Raw genomic sequence first — 26102 nt, 5'->3', positions numbered from 1 at the left:
ATTGAATACAATAAGATAAGACCATTATTGGGGCGATTTTTTGTCATGTTACTAATGTTAAACAATTATTTCATCTTGATGCTCCTATAACTTCTGGAAATCAGAAATGGAAAGGTGCAGCTCCAATCTTTAATAATAGTCTAGATCTAATTATTATTGATGGGATAAATTCTGTTTCCCATCCCATGGGATATTTTATTTGAATCAGCAAAATTGAAAATAATAATTTTGTCGATGCTATTGCTTGGACAATAAAATATTTAATTGATGATTCATTTATTATTATATTTTTATTTCTTGTTAGGAGCGGAATAAATGAAAGTAAATTGATCTCAAGTCCTATTCAAACCCCAAATCAGGAATTTGATGAAATGGACAGGATCGTTCCTATCATTAATGTTGATAGGAAGAGAAGTTTTGTAGAGTTGTTGGTCATTAAAAAGGAGAGGATTGATACCTCTATAAATGGGGTATGAACCCATTAGCTTGTTTAGCTTACCTTTTTACATTAAGGTGTATGATGCACGTTAGTTTTTGATACTAAAGGAGGTAGTTTAATTCTATCTTATGTAATTTTAATGAAGGTAATTTTATTTACTTTATTTACCCTATCAAGGTAACCCTTTAATCAGGCACTTCATTTATTTAATATATAAATCGAAAGTTTTTTTTGAATTTCTTTTATGTATTATTTTGTTTAATTAGGATTAATTTATCCTGCTCATTTTATATATATATATATATATATATATATATATATATATATATATATATATATATATATATATATATATATATATATATATATATATATATATATATATAATAAATAATTTATATTAATATATTACATTTAATTGAAATTAAAGTATTATAAGTTCATCTTACCATTATCAATTGATTATTTTAATGCAATTATTTACCTAGGATTATAGCTACTTATGTTTTTAGCTTAAAATAGGTTATTATAATATAATATATATATAATATGTAATTTAATATTATTATATATAATGTATTATATATAATACATTTATTGCTATACATGTTCCATATTAATCTTTAATTATATATAATAGAGAAGTTGTTGTGGTCATACATAGGGGCGTTTCTTTTTTTTGTTAATGTTTGTGGTTTTTTTCTTTTTTTGCTTTAAATATTTGAATCTTTTATTTTTTCCTGAATTAATAGATTTAAAATTTTCTTATTTTTTATTTTTAAAAGTTTTATTCTTGCTACTTTATTCACTTTTTCTTTGTATTATATGTAAGTTTTGTTAGACTAAATGTTCTTTTTGCAGTAATTTGATTTAATTATCAAGTGATTTTGGATTTAGCAATTGATTTAGTATCGGCATAATTCGTGCCAGCAGCCGCGGTTATACGATTGATACAAGTGAATATTATTGGTTAAAACAGTTGTTTATATTATTAGGGTTGAAATATAAATTTGTAAGGTGAAATGTTAAAATTTATTTGTGGCCCTTTTTATGAATCTGTGAAATTTAAATAATAAACTAGGATTAGATACCCTATTATTTTAAATGTTAATTATATTTACCAGGGTACTATTAGTTAAGGTCTTTAAACCCAAAGAATTTGGCGGTATCTCATTCCATTCAGAGGAACCTACCCCATGATTGATAATACACGATTTACTCTACTTAATTTATTTGGTTGTATATCTCCGTTATCAGAGAATCTTTTTAGAGTTATAATTCTCAAGATTTATAATTATAAAATATTTCAGGTCAAGGTGCAGCTTATAGTTAAGAGGAGGTGGGTTACAATAGATTTTTGTTTATAACGGATTTGATAGTGAAATACTGTTAATGAAGGTGGATTTGATAGTAATTTAATTTATTTAATTTAACTGATATTGGCTCTGAGATGTGTACACATCGCCCGTCGCTCTCATTATTGATTATTCTATTTTATTTTAAAGTAGCTTCAATTTAGATGAGATAAGTCGTAACATAGTAGATGTACTGGAAAGTGTATCTAGGAAGAGTTTCAAGATATAACTTATTAGTAAAGTGTTTCATTTACACTGAAAATTTTTCTGTGCAAATCAGGATATCTTGATTATTTATTTTATTATATTTATTTTTTGTTTATTTAATTATTTAATATAAATAATTTTATTGTATTTTTGTCTTAGTATATTTTATAGAATTGATTTTTTAAATTATAGTTTATTGGTAATGTAAGTGTTTTATGAAATATTATTTTAAATTTTTTTAAGTAGATTTTATTTATTGTACCTTTTGTATCAGGGTTTATCAAAATTTTAGTATTTATTTTACTTGTCTCGATTTGGGTTGATTTATAAATAATTTATAGTTAATGTATCATAATTATTATTAAATTATTTATAGAAATGAGATGTTAATCGTTTCCCAGGATATCTAGTTTCTTAAGAAAAAATTTAATTTTTTAAAGTTATTTGTTTTTATTTTATTTTTTAAGTAAAAATATTAACTTATTTATTCTTTAAGGGATAAGCTTTGAAGTTAATAACCTATAATATATTTTATAGAAATATAATAGTAAGCTTTAAACCAGCTATCTTTAAGATTACGTTTTAGTTCATTATTTTTTATTTTGATTTTATAAATATTTTAGGTTTTTTATTAAGATTATTAATTTAATTTTAAAATTTTTGTAATAATGATAGAATTAGTATATTTATTTGTATGAAATTTTTACCTTGTGAACTTATTATAAGGAACTAGGCAAAATTGATTTCCGCCTGTTTATCAAAAACATGTCCTCTTGTTTATATTTTGAGGTCTGGCCTGCTCACTGAGCGTATTTTTAAAGAGCCGCGGTATTTTGACCGTGCAAAGGTAGCATAATCATTAGTCTCTTAATTAGTGGCTGGAATGAATGGCTTGATGAGAAATCAACTGTCTCTTAATAAATTTTTGAATTTAACTTTTGAGTCAAAAGGCTTAAATTCTTCTTTAGGACGAGAAGACCCTATAGAGCTTGACATTTTACTTTTATATAGTTTTTTGTTTGTCTTTCTATATTTAATGATGATGTTTTGTTGGGGTGACATGAAGAATAGATAAACTCTTCATTATTATATCATTTATTTATGTTTGTTATTTTGATCCATAATTTATGATCATAAGATTAAGTTACCTTAGGGATAACAGCGTAATTGTTTTTGAGAGCTCATATCGACAAAGCAGATTGCGACCTCGATGTTGGATTAAGAAAAATTTTGGGTGCAGGAGCCCAATGATTAGGTCTGTTCGACCTTTAAATTCTTACATGATCTGAGTTCAGACCGGCGTGAGCCAGGTCGGTTTCTATCCTAAGATTGTTAATCCATATTAGTACGAAAGGACCATATGGTTAAAATATTTTTTGTTATATTGATTAATATTAATTTATTTACTATTTTGACAGATTAATGTGTTGAATTTAGAATTCATTTATGTAGATTTTTTCTACAAATAGTAATGATACTTTATGATTTATTTATATTTATTTTGAATTTTCTTTTATTGGTTATTTGTGTTTTAATTAGTGTTGCCTTTTTAACTTTATTAGAGCGTAAGGTTTTAGGTTATATTCAGATTCGAAAGGGTCCAAATAAGGTAGGTTTTGTTGGAATTCCTCAGCCATTTAGAGATGCTATTAAGTTAATTTGTAAGGAGCAGCCAATTCCTATTATATCTAATTACCTACTTTATTATTTTTCCCCTGTTTTTAATTTAATGATTTCTTTAGCCGTTTGAGTAATTTTTCCTTATTTAACTTATATGTGTTCTTTTTCTTATGGATTTTTATTTTTTTTATGTTGTACTAGATTAAGTGTTTATACTGTTATAATTGCTGGTTGATCTTCTAATTCAAATTATTCATTATTAGGTTCTCTTCGTTCTGTTGCTCAAACAATTTCTTATGAAGTTAGTTTAGCTTTAATTTTATTGTCTTTAATTATTTTAATTGGTAGTTTTAATATGTTTGATTTTATAAACTATCAGCTTTATTGTTGATTTATTATTATTTCTTTTCCTTTAGCTTTAGCTTGTTTTGCTTCTTGCTTAGCTGAAACTAATCGTACTCCTTTTGATTTTGCTGAAGGGGAATCTGAGTTAGTTTCAGGATTTAATATTGAGTATGGTGCGGGTGGTTTTACTTTAATTTTTTTAGCTGAATATACTAGAATTGTCTTCATAAGAATGTTATTGGCTTTAATTTTTTTGGGCGGTGATTTTTATTCTTTTATATTTTTTATTAAGCTTGCTATTATATCTTTTGGTTTTATTTGGGTTCGTGGAACATTACCACGGTTCCGTTATGATAAATTAATGTACTTAGCTTGAAAAAGTTTTTTACCTTTATCTTTGAATTTTTTTATTTTCTTTGTTGGTTTAAAGATTTTATTTATCTCATTTGTTTAGTGAAATTTTTTGAGAAAAGTTAATAGAAGAGTTAAACTTCTAATTTTATGTTTTCAAAACATATGCTTTTCCTAAGCTAATTAACTTTATTCCTTAATTAAGTTATCTCATGCGTTTGCGACATGGACATTAATTAAGAAATATGTGAAGTAAATAATTGTTAAGATTTGACCTGTTATAATATAAGGTTCTTCAACAGGTCGTTTACCAATTCACGTTAGTAAGCATACAACAACTACTATAATTCAGAATAAAATTTGATTAATAGGGTAAAATTGAATGCCTCGGAATGGTGTTTTATTATAAAATGGTAAAATTATTAAGATTCTAATTGATAAAAATAATGCAATAACACCTCCTAACTTATTAGGGATAGATCGTAGAATTGCATATGCAAATAGGAAATATCATTCTGGTTGAATGTGAACTGGTGTTACTAATGGGTTGGCAGGTACAAAGTTATCTGGATCTCCTAATAGGTAAGGGATTAATTAAACTTAGTATAATTAATAATGATGTTATTATTACAAATGTAATAGAATCCTTAAAGGTAAAGTTGGATGGAATGGAATTTTTTCAATATCTCCATTTAGTCCAAGAGGATTATTAGATCCTGTTTGGTGAAGAAAAAATAAATGAATTGCTGCTATAGCAGCAATAATAAATGGTAATACAAAATGGAATGTGAAGAATCGAATTAATGTTGCATTATCAACAGCGAATCCTCCTCATACTCATTGGACTAAATCTGTTCCTAAGTATGGGATTGCTGATAATAAATTAGTAATTACTGTTGCACCTCAAAAAGATATTTGGCCTCAGGGTAAGACATATCCTATAAATGCAGTTGCTATAACTAAAAATAAAATCACTGTACGAATTATTCAGGTATGTATATATATATAAGATCCATAGTAAATGTATAGCTAAAAATAGTCCAGTTACGATTTGAATTACCAAACATAACCCTAATAGGGATCCAAAATTTCATCAAAATGAAATTTTTGTTGGGGCATGTAAGTCAATTAAAGAGTTATTAATAATTTTAATTAAAGGATGTCTTAATCGTAAGGGTTTATTCATTAGTAATTATCTTATTTTACGAATAGGTCCCTGATTAATATTGGTGATTTTAACAACTGCTAGTAGTGCTAAAAATAAATAAATTATTATTATTATTGTAATAATGAATGTTGGTCTATTATATAATTTTTCTAAAGATATTGTTATTTCTTGATAATTGATTGAATTATCAATATTTATAGTTTTGGTGTTTTTGAAAAAGTCTATAAATATAGATATATCTAGAATAATTAATATTAATATGATAAATACTCACATTATTAATGTAATAATTATAGTGATCGATTTAGGCTGAAATATTTCGTTTGATGCAATTCTTGTAATGTAAATAAATAATACTAGTATACCACCAAGAAATGTTAAAAATAAAATATATGATAATCAATATCTTTCTATTATTGTTCCTGTTATTAATCCAACTAGGAAGGTTTGAAGGATAATAAAAAGCATTATTGATATTGGGTGTCTTAATTTAATAAAATTAATATTTATTACATTTGATAATGATATAATTATTATTTTGATCATTTCAGGGGTTAGTTTATTTAAAATACCGGTTTTGGGGACCGATGATGGAAGCTTTTCCACCTCTGAAGTTTTAAAAGTGGGGGCTGGACTTATTTCCGGTTTACAAGACCGGCGTTTTTCTTAAACTATTAAAACTAATGTTTATATTCTCTATTTTTACTTCTTCATTGATTTATTTTGCTGGTGTTTATGTTTTTTCTTCTAAACGTAAACATTTATTAATGGTTCTTTTGAGATTAGAATATATTGTTCTTCCTTTATTTATGTTAGTTATTGTTTTTCTTATTGAGTTTGATTATGATTATTTTTTTCCTGTTATTTTTTTAGTTTTTTCTGTTTGTGAGGGTGCTTTAGGTCTTTCTATTTTAGTTTCAATAATTCGTTCTCATGGTAATGATTTTTTTAATTCTTTTGGTTTATCTTTATGTTAAAGTATTTATTTATAACTATTTTTTTGATCCCTCTTTGTTTATTTAATAATTGTTGATGGTTGGTTCATTCTTTAATGTTTCTGTCGGGTTTTGTTTTTATAATTTGTGTTTATTCATATGCTGATTTGAATATAATTAGATATTATTTTGGTATTGATTATTTTTCTTTTAGTTTAATTTTACTTAGTTTTGGGATTTGTTCTTTAATAATCACTGCTAGAGGTTCAGTTTATTTAAGTTCATATCATTCTAATTTTTTTGTTTTTATGGTTTTGATTTTAATAATTATGCTTTATTGTTCATTTGCTAGATTAAGTCTTCTTTCTTTTTATATTTTTTTTTGAGGCTAGATTAGTTCCTACTTTACTTTTAATTATGGGTTGGGGTTATCAACCTGAGCGTTTGCAGGCTGGTGTTTATTTAATTTTTTATACTTTGGTTGCTAGATTACCTTTATTATTAGTTTTATTTAAGGTTTATGATTTTTCTAATACTTTATATTTTCCTTTATTGGTTGATTTTGGTTCTTATTATTTTATGTTTTATGTATTTATAATTTTGGCTTTTTTAGTTAAGATACCTATGTTTTTGGTTCATTTATGACTTCCTAAGGCTCATGTAGAGGCCCCTATTTCAGGTAGAATAATTAGCTACAGATCATACAAATAAAGGTGTTTGATCTAAAGTTATACTTTCTGATCGTATATTAATTGCTGTTGTAATGAAATTCACTGCACCAAGAATAGATGATACACCTGCTAAGTGCAGTGAAAAAATAGCTAGATCTACAGATGCACCCCCGTGTGCAATAGCTCCTGCTAGAGGAGGGTAAACTGTTCATCCTGTACCAGCACCATTATCTACTATAGAAGATGTAAGAAGAAGGGTTAGTGAAGGTGGTAGTAATCAAAAACTTATATTATTTATTCGTGGAAATGCTATATCTGGTGCACCAATTATTAGTGGAACAAGTCAATTACCAAATCCACCAATTATAATAGGTATTACTATAAAGAAAATTATTACGAATGCGTGAGCTGTAATAATAACATTATAAATCTGGTCATCCCCAATTAGAGATCCGGGTTGGCCAAGTTCAGCACGAATAAGTATTCTTATTGATGTTCCTACTATTCCTGCTCATGCTCCAAATGTGAAGTATAAAGTACCAATGTCCTTATGGTTTGTTGAGAATAATCATTTTTGCGGTAAGATGGCTGAATTTTAGGTGGTAGACTGTAAATCTACTTATGAGATGTTTTCTCTCTTATCATATTTAGGTCTTATATTCAATTATGATTCTAGACTGCAATTCTAGAGGTGTAAAATTTTACTAAGGCCTAAAAGATTATTCTTTTAATTATAACTTTGAAGGTTATTAGTTTGATTAACTTAAGTCCTTAGTATAATGAAATTAAGGTTGATGTTGAAATCAATCCTATTGTTGAAATTATTACTGTTATAGGAAGAATGATTCTTGATTTTTGGGACTTTATCTTTATAGATCACGAATTTTCTGTGTATGATATAATTAGAGCTGAGAATCTAATACGTATATAGTAGTAGAGTGTAATTTTAGTTAATACAACTATAATAGTTATAATAGTTGTTATATTGTTTTCTATTAATGATTGTATTACAATTCATTTTGGTAAGAATCCAAGGAATGGTGGTAGTCCACCTAAAGATAATAAAGATAAGAATATTATGAATTTAATTTCGGTTTTTATATTTCTGGCTGAATTAATTTGATTTATGAAAAATAAATTTATTTGCTTAAATAATAAAACTATAATTAATCTTAATAGTGAGTAAATAATGAAGTATAGTTCTCAGATGTTTTCTCTGACTGTTAATGATCTAATTATTCAACCTAGATGTCTGATTGATGAATATGCTAAAAGTTGTCGTAAGGATGTTTGATTTAAACCTCCTATTGCCCCAATAATAATTCTTAAGATAATAATTGTTAAAATAAATGTTCTTAATTGAATACAATAAGATAAGACCATAATTGGGGCGATTTTTTGTCATGTTATTAATGTTAAACAATTATTTCATCTTGATGCTCCTATAACTTCTGGAAATCAGAAATGGAAAGGTGCAGCTCCAATCTTTAATAATAGTCTAGATCTAATTATTATTGATGGGATAAATTCTGTTTCCCATCCCATGGGATATTTAATTTGAATCAGCAAAATTGAAAATAATAATATTGTCGATGCTATTGCTTGGACAATAAAATATTTAATTGATGATTCATTTATTATTATATTTTTATTTCTTGTTAGGAGCGGAATAAATGAAAGTAAGTTGATCTCAAGTCCTATTCAAACCCCAAATCAGGAATTTGATGAAATGGACAGGATCGTTCCTATCATTAATGTTGATAGGAAGAGAAGTTTTGTAGAGTTGTTGGTCATTAAAAAGGAGAGGATTGATACCTCTATAAATGGGGTATGAACCCATTAGCTTGTTTAGCTTACCTTTTTACATTAAGGTGTATGATGCACGTTAGTTTTTGATACTAAAGGAGGTAGTTTAATTCTATCTTATGTAATTTTAATGAAGGTAATTTTATTTACTTTATTTACCCTATCAAGGTAACCCTTTAATCAGGCACTTCATTTATTTAATATATAAATCGAAAGTTTTTTTTTTAAATTCTTTTATGTATTATTTTGTTTAATTAGGATTAATTTATCCTGCTCATTTTATATATATATATATATATATATATATATATATATATATATATATATATATATATATAATAAATAATTTATATTAATATATTACATTTAATTGAATTAAAGTATTATAAGTTCATCTTACCATTATCAATTGATTATTTTAATGCAATTATTTACCTAGGATTATAGCTACTTATGTTTTTAGCTTAAAATAAGTTATTATAATATAATATATATAATAATATGTAATTTGATATTTAATATTATTCTAATTGGATATAATAAATAAAATTATTAATTTAAATATAAAATATTATAATTAATATAATTATTTATATCCAATAGGAATTCAACCCTTTAACCCTATACAAATTCCATTACTTAATACAGCTATTCTTTTAGCATCAGGAGTAACAGTAACATGAGCACATCATAGTTTAATGGAATCTAATCATACTCAAGCACTACAAGGATTATTCTTCACAGTGTTATTAGGACTATACTTTACAATTCTTCAAGCATATGAATATTGAGAAGCACCTTTTACCATTGCAGATGCAGTTTATGGATCAACATTCTTTGTTGCAACAGGATTCCATGGTTTACACGTAATTATTGGAACAATCTTTTTATCAACATGTCTACTTCGACACTCAATAAATCAATTTTCACCAAGACATCACTTTGGATTTGAAGCAGCAGCATGATACTGACACTTCGTAGACGTAGTATGATTATTCTTATATATCTCTATTTATTGATGAGGTAGATAATTGTTTTTCTAGTATAAATAGTACATTTGACTTCCAATCAGAAAGCTTGATATAAATCAAGAAAAACAATTCTAATTCTATCAACAAGAGTTTTCATTAGATTTATTATTCCAATAATTGTTATAATCCTGGCAACAACACTATCAAAAAAATTAATTAATGATCGAGAAAAAAGATCACCATTTGAATGTGGGTTTGATCCAAAAAGATCAGCACGAATACCATTCTCAATACGATTCTTCCTAATCGCAGTAATCTTTTTAATTTTTGATGTAGAAATTGCACTAATTCTACCAATTGTAATTATTTTTAAAACTTCATACATTATAATCTGAACAGTATCAACAATATTTTTTATTCTAGTTCTATTAGGAGGACTATACCATGAATGAAACCAAGGAGCATTACAATGACCAGAATAAAGGGTTTAGTTAAATATAACATTTGGGTTGCATTCAAAAAGTATTGATATTATCAATCAACCTTAAATAGAATAAGAAGCGAAATATTGCAGTCAGTTTCGACCTGGAAGATTGGTATGTACTACCCTTATTCTTATTAATTGAAGCCAAAAAGAGGCGTATTACTGTTAATAATATAATTGAACTATAATAGTTCCAATTAAGGAAAAGTAAAGCCAATATGAAAGCTGCTAACTTTTTATATTAGCGGTTAAACTCCGTTAACATTTCTAAAATTTATATAGTTTAAATAAAACATTACATTTTCACTGTAAAAATAATATATCTATATTTATAAATACTTAAAAGTAAAAATACTTCCTTAACATCTTCAGTGTCACGCTCTAATTATAAGCTATTTAAGTAAACGAAAAACAATATTACCAAAATAAATATTCAAAAAAGAAAAGTTAAAAGATAAATCTTGAAATTAGAATCATATCAACCTTGAATATAACCAATTAAATAAATAAATAATCTATATAAACCTTGACCACCAAGTAATTCACCTCAACCATAATCAAATGACTTAGATGAATAATAACCTATTTTTAAAGGAATATAGGAATATATATAATAAACTTAGTTGAAAGAAAAGGTATAAACAATATAGAACCAGCAAACCTAACAAAAGAAATTATACTTAAAGAAAATAAATTATGAGAAAAATCAAAATTAGAAATAAGATAACCTAAATAAGCACCTAAAATAACAACTGTAATAGTTAAAAACTTTAAATAATAAGGTAAAGCAATCACATGAGGAATAGGAAAAATTAATCAAGATAAAAGACTACCACCAAAAACAGCAACAAACAATAGACCAATTATTCCAAATGAAATATAATAACCCTTATCATCAAAAGAAAATCTAGAATAAAAATTATTATCACCAGATATTGAATAATAAAACAAACGAAAAGAATAAGAAGCAGTTAAACCAGTAGAAAAAAAATAAAGAAAAAAAATTAAACAATTAATTCATCTTAAACAAACCATCTCAAGAATTAAATCCTTTGAATAAAATCCCGCTAAAAAAGGTATTCCACACAAAGATAAACTAGAAACATTAAAACAAACTGAAGTTAAAGGTATGACATTAACAATTGATCCTATAAAACGAATATCCTGAGAATCCTTCAAATTATGAATTATTGAACCTGCACATATAAATAATAATGCCTTAAATAAAGCATGAGCCAATAAATGAAAAAATGCAAGCTTTGGATAACCTATAGCCAAAATTCTTATTATTAAACCAAGTTGTCTTAAAGTAGAAAGAGCAATAATCTTCTTTAAATCAAACTCAAAATTAGCGCCCAATCCAGCCATAAATATAGTTATACAACCAATTAAAAGTAAAAATCAACCACAATTATAAGTATCCAATATTGGTCTAAAACGAATTAATAAAAAACACCAGCAGTAACAAGAGTAGAAGAATGAACTAAAGCAGAAACAGGAGTAGGAGCTGCTATAGCAGCAGGAAGTCATGAAGAGAAAGGAATCTGAGCTCTCTTAGTTATAGCTGCTAAAACAATTAATATAGTAATGAGCTTTATTTCAAAAGAATTAGAAATAAAATCATAATAATAAATATAATTTCAACCACCAAAATTTGACATTCATGCAATAGAAATTAAAATAGCAACATCACCAATACGATTAGAAAGTGCAGTTAATATACCAGCACTATAAGATTTTACATTTTGATAATAAATAACTAAACAATAAGAAACTAAACCTAAACCATCTCAACCTAATAAAATTCTAATTAAATTAGGACTAATAATTAAAAAACCTATAGAAAGAATAAATATTAAAACAATAATAATAAAACGATTTATATTCTTTTCACCAGATATATAATCCTCTCTATAATAAATAACCAAAGAAGAAATATATATAACAAAAGATATAAAAATAAGAGATATTCAATCCAAAATTAAAGTTATAACAACTATAGAACCATTTAAATTGAAAAGCTCTCACTCAACAAAAACTCTATAATCAATTATTAAATAATAAATACCTAAAATAAAAATTATAGTTCTCGAAATAAACAAAGAAAAAAAACTCAAAGAACAAATAGAAAATAAATTCACGGCCTAAGATGAAAAACTTCATATCATTGATTCCACAAAACAATATTTTTAATTAAAATACTTAAGCAAACTAAACAAAGAAATATTCACCCTTTAAACAGAGAATATTTAAAGGCAATCAATGTAAAAGTAAAAGATGATATTCACGAAAATAACCAAGAGAACAAGTATAAACACCAGAATAATAATTCCCATGCTGAGAATAAGAATATATATACAAAGTATAAACAGCTCTAAAAAAAGATAAAAAAATCAAAGCAAAGAATCTAAAAGAAGATCAAGATATAATTCTATTTAATAATCTAATTTCACCTACCAAATTTAAAGAAGGAGGAGCAGCCATATTTGATGATCTTAAAAGAAATCATCATAAAGCCATTCTTGGCATCAAATTAATTATACCCTTGTTAATTAATAATCTTCGTCTACCTAAACGTTCATAAATAATATTAGATAAACAAAATAAACCAGAAGAACATAAACCATGACCAACCATTAGAGAAAGAGAACCTACACAACCTCATCAATTCATAGTCATCAATCCACCAATAACCATTCTTTTATTAGCAACAGAAGAATATGCAATTAAAGACTTTAAATCAACCTGACGAAAACAAATAAATCTTACAATAACACCCCCAGATAAACCTAAAGACAATCAAAAATAATTAAACTTTAAACCCAAATAAGAAATAACCTTTATAACACGAAAAATACCATAACCACCTAACTTTAATAAAACACCAGCAAGAATTATTCTACCTGAAATAGGGGCCTCTACATGAGCCTTAGGAAGTCCTAAATGAACCAAAAACATAGGTATCTTAACTAAAAAAGCCAAAATTATAAATACATAAAACATAAAATAATAAGAACCAAAATCAACCAATAAAGGAAAATATAAAGTATTAGAAAAATCATAAACCTTAAATAAAACTAATAATAAAGGTAATCTAGCAACCAAAGTATAAAAAATTAAATAAACACCAGCCTGCAAACGCTCAGGTTGATAACCCCAACCCAAAATTAAAAGTAAAGTAGGAACTAATCTAGCCTCAAAAAAAATATAAAAAGAAAGAAGACTTAATCTAGCAAATGAACAATAAAGCATAATTATTAAAATCAAAACCATAAAAACAAAAAAATTAGAATGATATGAACTTAAATAAACTGAACCTCTAGCAGTGATTATTAAAGAACAAATCCAAAAACTAAGTAAAATTAAACTAAAAGAAAAATAATCAATACCAAAATAATATCTAATTATATTCACATCAGCATATGAATAAACACAAATTATAAAAACAAAACCTGACAGAAACATTAAAGAATGAACCATCAACAATTATTTAATAAACAAAGAGGGATCAAAAAAATAGTTATAAATAAATACTTTAACATTAAGATAAACCAAAAGAATTAAAAAAATCATTACCATGAGAACGAATTATTGAAACTAAAATAGAAAGACCTAAAGCACCCTCACAAACAGAAAAAACTAAAAAAATAACAGGAAAAAAATAATCATAATCAAACTCAATAAGAAAAACAATAACTAACATAAATAAAGAAAGAACAATATATTCTATATAGAACCATTAATAAATGTTTACGTTTAGAAGAAAAAACATAAACACCAGCAAAATAAATCAATAAAGAAGTAAAAATAGAGAATATAAACATTAGTTTTAATAGTTTAAAAAAAACACCGGTCTTGTAAACCGGAAATAAGTCCAGCCCCCACTTTTAAAACTTCAGAGGTGGAAAAGCTTCCATCATCGGTCCCCAAAACAGGTATTTTAAATAAACTAACCCCTGAAATGATCAAAATAATAATTATATCATTATCAAATGTAATAAATATTAATTTTATTAAATTAAGACACCCAATATCAATAATGCTTTTTATTATCCTTCAAACCTTCCTAGTTGGATTAATAACAGGAACAATAATAGAAAGATATTGATTATCATATATTTTATTTTTAACATTTCTTGGTGGTATACTAGTATTATTTATTTACATTACAAGAATTGCATCAAACGAAATATTTCAGCCTAAATCAATCACTATAATTATTACATTAATAATGTGAGTATTTATCATATTAATATTAATTATTCTAGATATATCTATATTTATAGACTTTTTCAAAAACACCGAAACTATAAATATTGATAATTCAATCAATTATCAAGAAATAACAATATCTTTAGAAAAATTATATAATAGACCAACATTCATTATTACAATAATAATAATAATTTATTTATTTTTAGCACTACTAGCAGTTGTTAAAATCACCAATATTAATCAGGGACCTATTCGTAAAATAAGATAATTACTAATGAATAAACCCTTACGATTAAGACATCCTTTAATTAAAATTATTAATAACTCTTTAATTGACTTACCTGCCCCAACAAATATTTCATTTTGATGAAATTTTTGATCCCTATTAGGGTTATGTTTGGTAATTCAAATCGTAACTGGACTATTTTTAGCTATACATTATACATCAAATATTGAAATAGCATTCAGTAGTGTAGTACACATCTGCCGAGACGTAAATAATGGTTGAATTATCCGAACCTTACACGCAAATGGAGCATCTATATTTTTTATTTGTATTTACTTACATGTAGGACGGGGAATTTACTATGGATCTTATATATATATATACATACCTGAATAATTGGTACAGTGATTTTATTTTTAGTTATAGCAACTGCATTTATAGGATATGTCTTACCCTGAGGCCAAATATCTTTTTGAGGTGCAACAGTAATTACTAATTTATTATCAGCAATCCCATACTTAGGAACAGATTTAGTCCAATGAGTATGAGGAGGATTCGCTGTTGATAATGCAACATTAAATCGATTCTTCACATTCCATTTTGTATTACCATTTATTATTGCTGCTATAGCAGCAATTCATTTATTTTTTCTTCACCAAACAGGATCTAATAATCCTCTTGGACTAAATGGAGATATTGAAAAAATTCCATTCCATCCATACTTTACCTTTAAGGATTCTATTACATTTGTAATAATAACATCATTATTAATTATACAATGTTTAATTAATCCTTACCTATTAGGAGATCCAGATAACTTTGTACCTGCCAACCCATTAGTAACACCAGTTCACATGCAACCAGAATGATATTTTCTATTTGCATATGCAATTCTACGATCTATCCCTAATAAGTTAGGAGGTGTTATTGCATTATTTTTATCAATTAGAATCTTAATAATTTTACCATTTTATAATAAAACACCATTCTGAGGCATTCAATTTTACCCTATTAATCAAATTTTATTCTGAATTATAGTAGTTGTTGTATGCTTACTAACGTGAATTGGTAAACGACCTGTTGAAGAACCTTATATTATAACAGGTCAAATCTTAACAATTATTTACTTCACATATTTCTTAATTAATGTCCATGTCGCAAACGCATGAGATAAATTAATTAAGGAATAAAGTTAATTAGCTTAGGAAAAGCATATGTTTTGAAAACATAAAATTAGAAGTTTAACTCTTCTATTAACTTTTCTCAAAAAATTTCACTAAACAAATGAGATAAATAAAATCTTTAAACCAACAAAGAAAATAAAAAAATTCAAAGATAAAGGTAAAAAACTTTCTCAAGCTAAGTACATTAATTTATCATAACGGAACCGTGGTAATGTTCCACGAACCCAAATAAAACCAAAAGATATAATAGCAAGCTTAATAAAAAATATAAAAGAATAAAAATCACCGCCCAAAAAAATTAAAGCCAATAACATTCTTATGAAGACAATTCTAGTATATTCAGCTAAAAAAATTAAAGTAAAACCACCCGCACCATACTCAATATTAAATCCTGAAACTAACTCAGATTCCCTTTCAGCAAAATCAAAAGGAGTACGATTAGTTTCAGCTAAGCAAGAAGCAAAACAAGCTAAAGCTAAAGGAAAAGAAATAATAATAAATCAACAATAAAGCTGATAGTTTATAAAATCAAACATATTAAAACTACCAATTAAAATAATTAAAGACAATAAAATTAAAGCTAAACTAACTTCATAAGAAATTGTTTGAGCAACAGAACGAAGAGAACCTAATATTGAATAATTTGAATTAGAAGATCAACCAGCAATTATAACAGTATAAACACCTAATCTAGTACAACATAAAAAAAATAAAAATCCATAAGAAAAAGAACACATATAAGTTAAATAAGGAAAAATTACTCAAACGGCTAAAGAAATCATTAAATTAAAAACAGGGGAAAAATAATAAAGTAGGTAATTAGATATAATAGGAATTGGCTGCTCCTTACAAATTAACTTAATAGCATCTCTAAATGGCTGAGGAATTCCAACAAAACCTACCTTATTTGGACCCTTTCGAATCTGAATATAACCTAAAACCTTACGCTCTAATAAAGTTAAAAAGGCAACACTAATTAAAACACAAATAACCAATAAAAGAAAATTCAAAATAAATATAAATAAATCATAAAGTATCAATACTATTTGTAGAAAAAATCTACATAAATGAATTCTAAATTCAACACATTAATCTGTCAAAATAGTAAATAAATTAATATTAATCAATATAACAAAAAATATTTTAACCATATGGTCCTTTCGTACTAATATGGATTAACAATCTTAGGATAGAAACCGACCTGGCTCACGCCGGTCTGAACTCAGATCATGTAAGAATTTAAAGGTCGAACAGACCTAATCATTGGGCTCCTGCACCCAAAATTTTTCTTAATCCAACATCGAGGTCGCAATCTGCTTTGTCGATATGAGCTCTCAAAAACAATTACGCTGTTATCCCTAAGGTAACTTAATCTTATGATCATAAATTATGGATCAAAATAACAAACATAAATAAATGATATAATAATGAAGAGTTTATCTATTCTTCATGTCACCCCAACAAAACATCATCATTAAATATAGAAAGACAAACAAAAAACTATATAAAAGTAAAATGTCAAGCTCTATAGGGTCTTCTCGTCCTAAAGAAGAATTTAAGCCTTTTGACTCAAAAGTTAAATTCAAAAATTTATTAAGAGACAGTTGATTTCTCGTCAAGCCATTCATTCCAGCCACTAATTAAGAGACTAATGATTATGCTACCTTTGCACGGTCAAAATACCGCGGCTCTTTAAAAATACGCTCAGTGAGCAGGCCAGACCTCAAAATATAAACAAGAGGACATGTTTTTGATAAACAGGCGGAAATCAATTTTGCCTAGTTCCTTATAATTAGTTCACAAGGTAAAAATTTCATACAAATAAATATACTAATTCTATCATTATTACAAAAATTTTAAAATTAAATTAATAATCTTAATAAAAAACCTAAAAAATTTATAAAATCAAAATAAAAAATAATGAACTAAAACGTAATCTTAAAGATAGCTGGTTTAAAGCTTACTATTATATTTCTATAAAATAAATTATAGGTTATTAACTTCAAAGCTTATCCCTTAAAGAATAAATAAGTTAATATTTTTACTTAAAAAATTAAATAAAAGCAAATAACTTTAAAAAATTAAATTTTTTCTTAAGAAACTAGATATCTTGGGAAACGATTAACATCTCATTTCTATAAATAATTTAATAATAATTATGATACATTAACTATAAATTATTTATAAATCAACCCAAATCGAGACAAGTAAAATAAATACTAAAATTTTGATAAACCCTGATACAAAAGGTACAATAAATAAAATCTACTTAAAAAAATTTAAAATAATATTTCATAAAACACTTACATTACCAATAAACTATAATTTAAAAAATCAATTCTATAAAATATACTAAGACAAAAATACAATAAAATTATTTATATTAAATAATTAAATAAACAAAAAATAAATATAATAAAATAAATAATCAAGATATCCTGATTTGCACAGAAAAATTTTCAGTGTAAATGAAACACTTTACTAATAAGTTATATCTTGAAACTCTTCCTAGATACACTTTCCAGTACATCTACTATGTTACGACTTATCTCATCTAAATTGAAGCTACTTTAAAATAAAATAGAATAATCAATAATGAGAGCGACGGGCGATGTGTACACATCTCAGAGCCAATATCAGTTAAATTAAATAAATTAAATTACTATCAAATCCACCTTCATTAACAGTATTTCACTATCAAATCCGTTATAAACAAAAATCTGTTGTAACCCACCTCCTCTTAACTATAAGCTGCACCTTGACCTGAAATATTTTATAATTATAAATCTTGAGAATTATAACTCTAAAAAGATTCTCTGATAACGGAGATATACAAACAAATAAATTAAGTAGAGTAAATCGTGTATTATCAATCATGGGGTAGGTTCCTCTGAATGGAATGAGATACCGCCAAATTCTTTGGGTTTAAAGACCTTAACTAATAGTACCCTGGTAAATATAATTAACATTTAAAATAATAGGGTATCTAATCCTAGTTTATTATTTAAATTTCACAGATTCATAAAAAGGGCCACAAATAAATTTTAACATTTCACCTTACAAATTTATATTTCAACCCTAATAATATAAACAACTGTTTTAACCAATAATATTCACTTGTATCAATCGTATAACCGCGGCTGCTGGCACGAATTATGCCGATACTAAATCAATTGCTAAATCCAAAATCACTTGATAATTAAATCAAATTACTGCAAAAAGAACATTTAGTCTAACAAAACTTACATATAATACAAAGAAAAAGTGAATAAACAAGCAAGAATAAAACTTTTAAAAATAAAAAATAAGAAAATTTTAAATCTATTAATTCAGGAAAAAATAAAAGATTCAAAAATTTAAAGAAAAAAAAAGAAAAAACCACAAACATTAACAAAAAAAAAGAAACGCCCCTATGTATGACCACAACAACTTCTCTATTATATATAATTAAAGATTAATATGGAACATGTATAGCAATAAATGTATTATATTCTTTCTTATTTAATCTTTCTTTTCACTAAAAAATAAAGAAAGATTAAATAATATAATAAATATATTTTATACAATTATGTAATTTAATATAATATGTTATTAATATGAATTCTTTTTTTTATATTAAGTTAACTTTCATATATATTAGTTAAATAATATAATTATAGATTAAATTAAGACACCCAATATCAATAATGCTTTTTATTATCCTTCAAACCTTCCTAGTTGGATTAATAACAGGAACAATAATAGAAAGATATTGATTATCATATATTTTATTTTTAACATTTCTTGGTGGTATACTAGTATTATTTATTTACATTACAAGAATTGCATCAAACGAAATATTTCAGCCTAAATCAATCACTATAATTATTACATTAATAATGTGAGTATTTATCATATTAATATTAATTATTCTAGATATATCTATATTTATAGACTTTTTCAAAAACACCAAAACTATAAATATTGATAATTCAATCAATTATCAAGAAATAACAATATCTTTAGAAAAATTATATAATAGACCAACATTCATTATTACAATAGAAATAATAATTTATTTATTTTTAGCACTACTAGCAGTTGTTAAAATCACCAATATTAATCAGGGACCTATTCGTAAAATAAGATAATTACTAATGAATAAACCCTTACGATTAAGACATCCTTTAATTAAAATTATTAATAACTCTTTAATTGACTTACCTGCCCCAACAAATATTTCATTTTGATGAAATTTTGGATCCCTATTAGGGTTATGTTTGGTAATTCAAATCGTAACTGGACTATTTTTAGCTATACATTATACATCAAATATTGAAATAGCATTCAGTAGTGTAGTACACATCTGCCGAGACGTAAATAATGGTTGAATTATCCGAACCTTACACGCAAATGGAGCATCAATATTTTTTATTTGTATTTACTTACATGTAGGACGGGGAATTTACTATGGATCTTATATATATATACATACCTGAATAATTGGTACAGTGATTTTATTTTTAGTTATAGCAACTGCATTTATAGGATATGTCTTACCCTGAGGCCAAATATCTTTTTGAGGTGCAACAGTAATTACTAATTTATTATCAGCAATCCCATACTTAGGAACAGATTTAGTCCAATGAGTATGAGGAGGATTCGCTGTTGATAATGCAACATTAAATCGATTCTTCACATTCCATTTTGTATTACCATTTATTATTGCTGCTATAGCAGCAATTCATTTATTTTTTCTTCACCAAACAGGATCTAATAATCCTCTTGGACTAAATGGAGATATTGAAAAAATACCATTCCATCCATACTTTACCTTTAAGGATTCTATTACATTTGTAATAATAACATCATTATTAATTATACTATGTTTAGTTAATCCTTACCTATTAGGAGATCCAGATAACTTTGTACCTGCCAACCCATTAAAACACCAGTTCACATTCAACCAGAATGATATTTCCTATTTGCATATGCAATTCTACGATCTATCCCTAATAAGTTAGGAGGTGTTATTGCATTATTTTTATCAATTAGAATCTTAATAATTTTACCATTTTATAATAAAACACCATTCCAAGGCATTCAATTTTACCCTATTAATCAAATTTTATTCTGAATTATAGTAGTTGTTGTATGCTTACTAACGTGAATTGCTAAACGACCTGTTGAAGAACCTTATATTATAACAGGTCAAATCTTAACAATTATTTACTTCACATATTTCTTAATTAATGTCCATGTCACAAACGCATGAGATAAATTAATTAAGGAATAAAGTTAATTAGCTTAGGAAAAGCATATGTTTTGAAAACATAAAATTAGAAGTTTAACTCTTCTATTAACTTTTCTCAAAAAATTTCACTAAACAAATGAGATAAATAAAATCTTTAAACCAACAAAGAAAATAAAAAAATTCAAAGATAAAGGTAAAAAACTTTTTCAAGCTAAGTACATTAATTTATCATAACGGAACCGTGGTAATGTTCCACGAACCCAAATAAAACCAAAAGATATAATAGCAAGCTTAATAAAAAATATAAAAGAATAAAAATCACCGCCCAAAAAAATTAAAGCCAATAACATTCTTATGAAGACAATTCTAGTATATTCAGCTAAAAAAATTAAAGTAAAACCACCCGCACCATACTCAATATTAAATCCTGAAACTAACTCAGATTCCCCTTCAGCAAAATCAAAAGGAGTACGATTAGTTTCAGCTAAGCAAGAAGCAAAACAAGCTAAAGCTAAAGGAAAAGAAATAATAATAAATCAACAATAAAGCTGATAGTTTATAAAATCAAACATATTAAAACTACCAATTAAAATAATTAAAGACAATAAAATTAAAGCTAAACTAACTTCATAAGAAATTGTTTGAGCAACAGAACGAAGAGAACCTAATAATGAATAATTTGAATTAGAAGATCAACCATCAATTATAACAGTATAAACACCTAATCTAGTACAACATAAAAAAAATAAAAATCCATAAGAAAAAGAACACATATAAGTTAAATAAGGAAAAATTACTCAAACGGCTAAAGAAATCATTAAATTAAAAACAGGGGAAAAATAATAAAGTAGGTAATTAGATATAATAGGAATTGGCTGCTCCTTACAAATTAACTTAATAGCATCTCTAAATGGCTGAGGAATTCCAACAAAACCTACCTTATTTGGACCCTTTCGAATCTGAATATAACCTAAAACCTTACGCTCTAATAAAGTTAAAAAGGCAACACTAATTAAAACACAAATAACCAATAAAAGAAAATTCAAAATAAATATAAATAAATCATAAAGTATCAATACTATTTGTAGAAAAAATCTACATAAATGAATTCTAAATTCAACACATTAATCTGTCAAAATAGTAAATAAATTAATATTAATCAATATAACAAAAAATATTTTAACCATATGGTCCTTTCGTACTAATATGGATTAACAATCTTAGGATAGAAACCGACCTGGCTCACGCCGGTCTGAACTCAGATCATGTAAGAATTTAAAGGTCGAACAGACCTAATCATTGGGCTCCTGCACCCAAAATTTTTCTTAATCCAACATCGAGGTCGCAATCTGCTTTGTCGATATGAGCTCTCAAAAACAATTACACTGTTATCCCTAAGGTAACTTAATCTTATGATCATAAATTATGGATCAAAATAACAAACATAAATAAATGATATAATAATGAAGAGTTTATCTATTCTTCATGTCACCCCAACAAAACATCATCATTAAATATAGAAAGACAAACAAAAAACTATATAAAAGTAAAATGTCAAGCTCTATAGGGTCTTCTCGTCCTAAAGAAGAATTTAAGCCTTTTGACTCAAAAGTTAAATTCAAAAATTTATTAAGAGACAATTGATTTCTCGTCAAGCCATTCATTCCAGCCACTAATTAAGAGACTAATGATTATGCTACCTTTGCACGGTCAAAATACTGCGGCTCTTTAAAAATACGCACAGTGAGCAGGCCAGACCTCAAAATATAAACAAGAGGACATGTTTTTGATAAACAGGCGGAAATCAATTATGCCTAGTTCCTTATAATAAGTTCACAAGGTAAAAATTTCATACAAATAAATATACTAATTCTATCATTATTACAAAAATTTTAAAATTAAATTAATAATCTTAATAAAAAACCTAAAATATTTATAAAATCAAAATAAAAAATAATGAACTAAAACTTAATCTTAAAGATAGCTGGTTTAAAGCTTACTATTATATTTCTATAAAATAAATTATAGGTTATTAACTTCAAAGCTTATCCCTTAAAGAATAAATAAGTTAATATTTTTACTTAAAAAATTAAATAAAAACAAATAACTTTAAAAAATTAAATTTTTTCTTAAGAAACTAGATATCTTGGGAAACGATTAACATCTCATTTCTATAAATAATTTAATAATAATTATGATACATTAACTATAAATTATTTATAAATCAACCCAAATCGAGACAAGTAAAATAAATACTAAAATTTTGATAAACCCTGATACAAAAGGTACAATAAATAAAATCTACTTAAAAAAATTTAAAATAATATTTCATAAAACACTTACATTACCAATAAACTATAATTAAAAAAATCAATTCTATAAAATATACTAAGACAAAAATACAATAAAATTATTTATATTAAATAATTAAATAAACAAAAAATAAATATAATAAAATAAATAATCAACATATCCTGATTTGCACAGAAAAATTTTCAGTGTAAATGAAACACTTTACTAATAAGTTATATCTTGAAACTCTTCCTAGATACACTTTCCAGTACATCTACTATGTTACGACTTATCTCATCTAAATTGAAGCTACTTTAAAATAAAATAGAATAATCAATAATGAGAGCGACGGGCGATGTGTACACATCTCAGAGCCAATATCAGTTAAATTAAATAAATTAAATTACTATCAAATCCACCTTCATTAACAGTATTTCACTATCAAATCCGTTATAAACAAAAATCTGTTGTAACCCACCTCCTCTTAACTATAAGCTGCACCTTGACCTGAAATATTTTATAATTATAAATCTTGAGAATTATAACTCTAAAAAGATTCTCTGATAACGGAGATATACAAACAAATAAATTAAGTAGAGTAAATCGTGTATTATCAATCATGGGGTAGGTTCCTCTGAATGGAATGAGATACCGCCAAATTCTTTGGGTTTAAAGACCTTAACTAATAGTACCCTGGTAAATATAATTAACATTTAAAATAATAGGGTATCTAATCCTAGTTTATTATTTAAATTTCACAGATTCATAAAAAGGGCCACAAATAAATTTTAACATTTCACCTTACAAATTTATATTTCAACCCTAATAATATAAACAACTGTTTTAACCAATAATATTCACTTGTATCAATCGTATAACCGCGGCTGCTGGCACGAATTATGCCGATACTAAATCAATTGCTAAATCCAAAATCACTTGATAATTAAATCAAATTACTGCAAAAAGAACATTTAGTCTAACAAAACTTACATATAATACAAAGAAAAAGTGAATAAACAAGCAAGAATAAAACTTTTAAAAATAAAAAATAAGAAAATTTTAAATCTATTAATTCAGGAAAAAATAAAAGATTCAAAAATTTAAAGAAAAAAAAAGAAAAAAACCACAAACATTAACAAAAAAAAGAAACGCCCCTATGTATGACCACAACAACTTCTCTATTATATATAATTAAAGATTAATATGGAACATGTATAGCAATAAATGTATTATATTCTTTCTTATTTAATCTTTCTTTTCACTAAAAAATAAAGAAAGATTAAATAATATAATAAATATATTTTATACAATTATGTAATTTAATATAATATGTTATTAATATGAATTCTTTTTTTTATATTAAGTTAACTTTCATATATATTAGTTAAATAATATAATTATAGATTAAATTAAGACACCCAATATCAATAATGCTTTTTATTATCCTTCAAACCTTCCTAGTTGGATTAATAACAGGAACAATAATAGAAAGATATTGATTATCATATATTTTATTTTTAACATTTCTTGGTGGTATACTAGTATTATTTATTTACATTACAAGAATTGCATCAAACGAAATATTTCAGCCTAAATCAATCACTATAATTATTACATTAATAATGTGAGTATTTATCATATTAATATTAATTATTCTAGATATATCTATATTTATAGACTTTTTCAAAAACACCAAAACTATAAATATTGATAATTCAATCAATTATCAAGAAATAACAATATCTTTAGAAAAATTATATAATAGACCAACATTCATTATTACAATAATAATAATAATTTATTTATTTTTAGCACTACTAGCAGTTGTTAAAATCACCAATATTAATCAGGGACCTATTCGTAAAATAAGATAATTACTAATGAATAAACCCTTACGATTAAGACATCCTTTAATTAAAATTATTAATAACTCTTTAATTGACTTACCTGCCCCAACAAATATTTCATTTTGATGAAATTTTGGATCCCTATTAGGGTTATGTTTGGTAATTCAAATCGTAACTGGACTATTTTTAGCTATACATTATACATCAAATATTGAAATAGCATTCAGTAGTGTAGTACACATCTGCCGAGACGTAAATAATGGTTGAATTATCCGAACCTTACACGCAAATGGAGCATCAATATTTTTTATTTGTATTTACTTACATGTAGGACGGGGAATTTACTATGGATCTTATATATATATACATACCTGAATAATTGGTACAGTGATTTTATTTTTAGTTATAGCAACTGCATTTATAGGATATGTCTTACCCTGAGGCCAAATATCTTTTTGAGGTGCAACAGTAATTACTAATTTATTATCAGCAATCCCATACTTAGGAACAGATTTAGTCCAATGAGTATGAGGAGGATTCGCTGTTGATTATGCAACATTAAATCGATTCTTCACATTCCATTTTGTATTACCATTTATTATTGCTGCTATAGCAGCAATTCATTTATTTTTTCTTCACCAAACAGGATCTAATAATCCTCTTGGACTAAATGGAGATATTGAAAAAACTCCATTCCATCCATACTTTACCTTTAAGGATTCTATTACATTTGTAATAATAACATCATTATTA

At 25.6% G+C, this 26102-nt stretch overlaps 1 protein-coding gene and 2 long non-coding RNA genes across 3 annotated transcripts in view; 1 reads left to right on the top strand and 2 right to left on the bottom strand.

Moving 5' to 3' along the window:
• Positions 1-11037: 11037 nt before the first annotated feature.
• On the bottom strand, positions 11038-12487 carry LOC126356080 (NADH-ubiquinone oxidoreductase chain 5-like). Its single transcript, XM_050006782.1, has one exon. It carries the CDS (start codon positions 11718-11720, stop codon positions 11370-11372), a length of 351 nt encoding a protein of 116 aa, XP_049862739.1. The 5' UTR covers positions 11721-12487; the 3' UTR covers positions 11038-11369.
• A 4862-nt stretch (positions 12488-17349) lies between these two features.
• LOC126356085 (uncharacterized) lies at positions 17350-23668 on the bottom strand. Its single transcript, XR_007565580.1, has 2 exons — positions 22969-23668; positions 17350-17699 (listed from the first exon to the last, which is right to left on the bottom strand). It is a non-coding gene; the product is annotated as an uncharacterized LOC126356085 (long non-coding RNA).
• Positions 22358-26102, top strand: part of LOC126356081 (uncharacterized) — a 57645-nt gene continuing 53900 nt past the window's right edge. Inside the window, exon 1 of the long non-coding RNA XR_007565576.1 lies at positions 22358-22551. This is a non-coding gene — a long non-coding RNA (uncharacterized LOC126356081). The remainder of the gene's footprint in view (positions 22552-26102) is intronic.

The sequence above is a fragment of the Schistocerca gregaria genome, chromosome 3, assembly GCF_023897955.1.
Source record: "Schistocerca gregaria isolate iqSchGreg1 chromosome 3, iqSchGreg1.2, whole genome shotgun sequence".
NCBI classification, from domain to species: Eukaryota; Metazoa; Arthropoda; class Insecta; order Orthoptera; family Acrididae; genus Schistocerca; species Schistocerca gregaria.
Note: the sequence above shows the minus strand (reverse complement) of the source record. Positions and strands in the feature narration are given on the sequence as shown.

Bases quoted from the DNA above. Each gene is read 5' to 3' on its own strand.
- LOC126356080 (XM_050006782.1), bottom strand. From the start codon at position 11,720: ATGGCTGGATTGGGCGCTAATTTTGAGTTTGATTTAAAGAAGATTATT.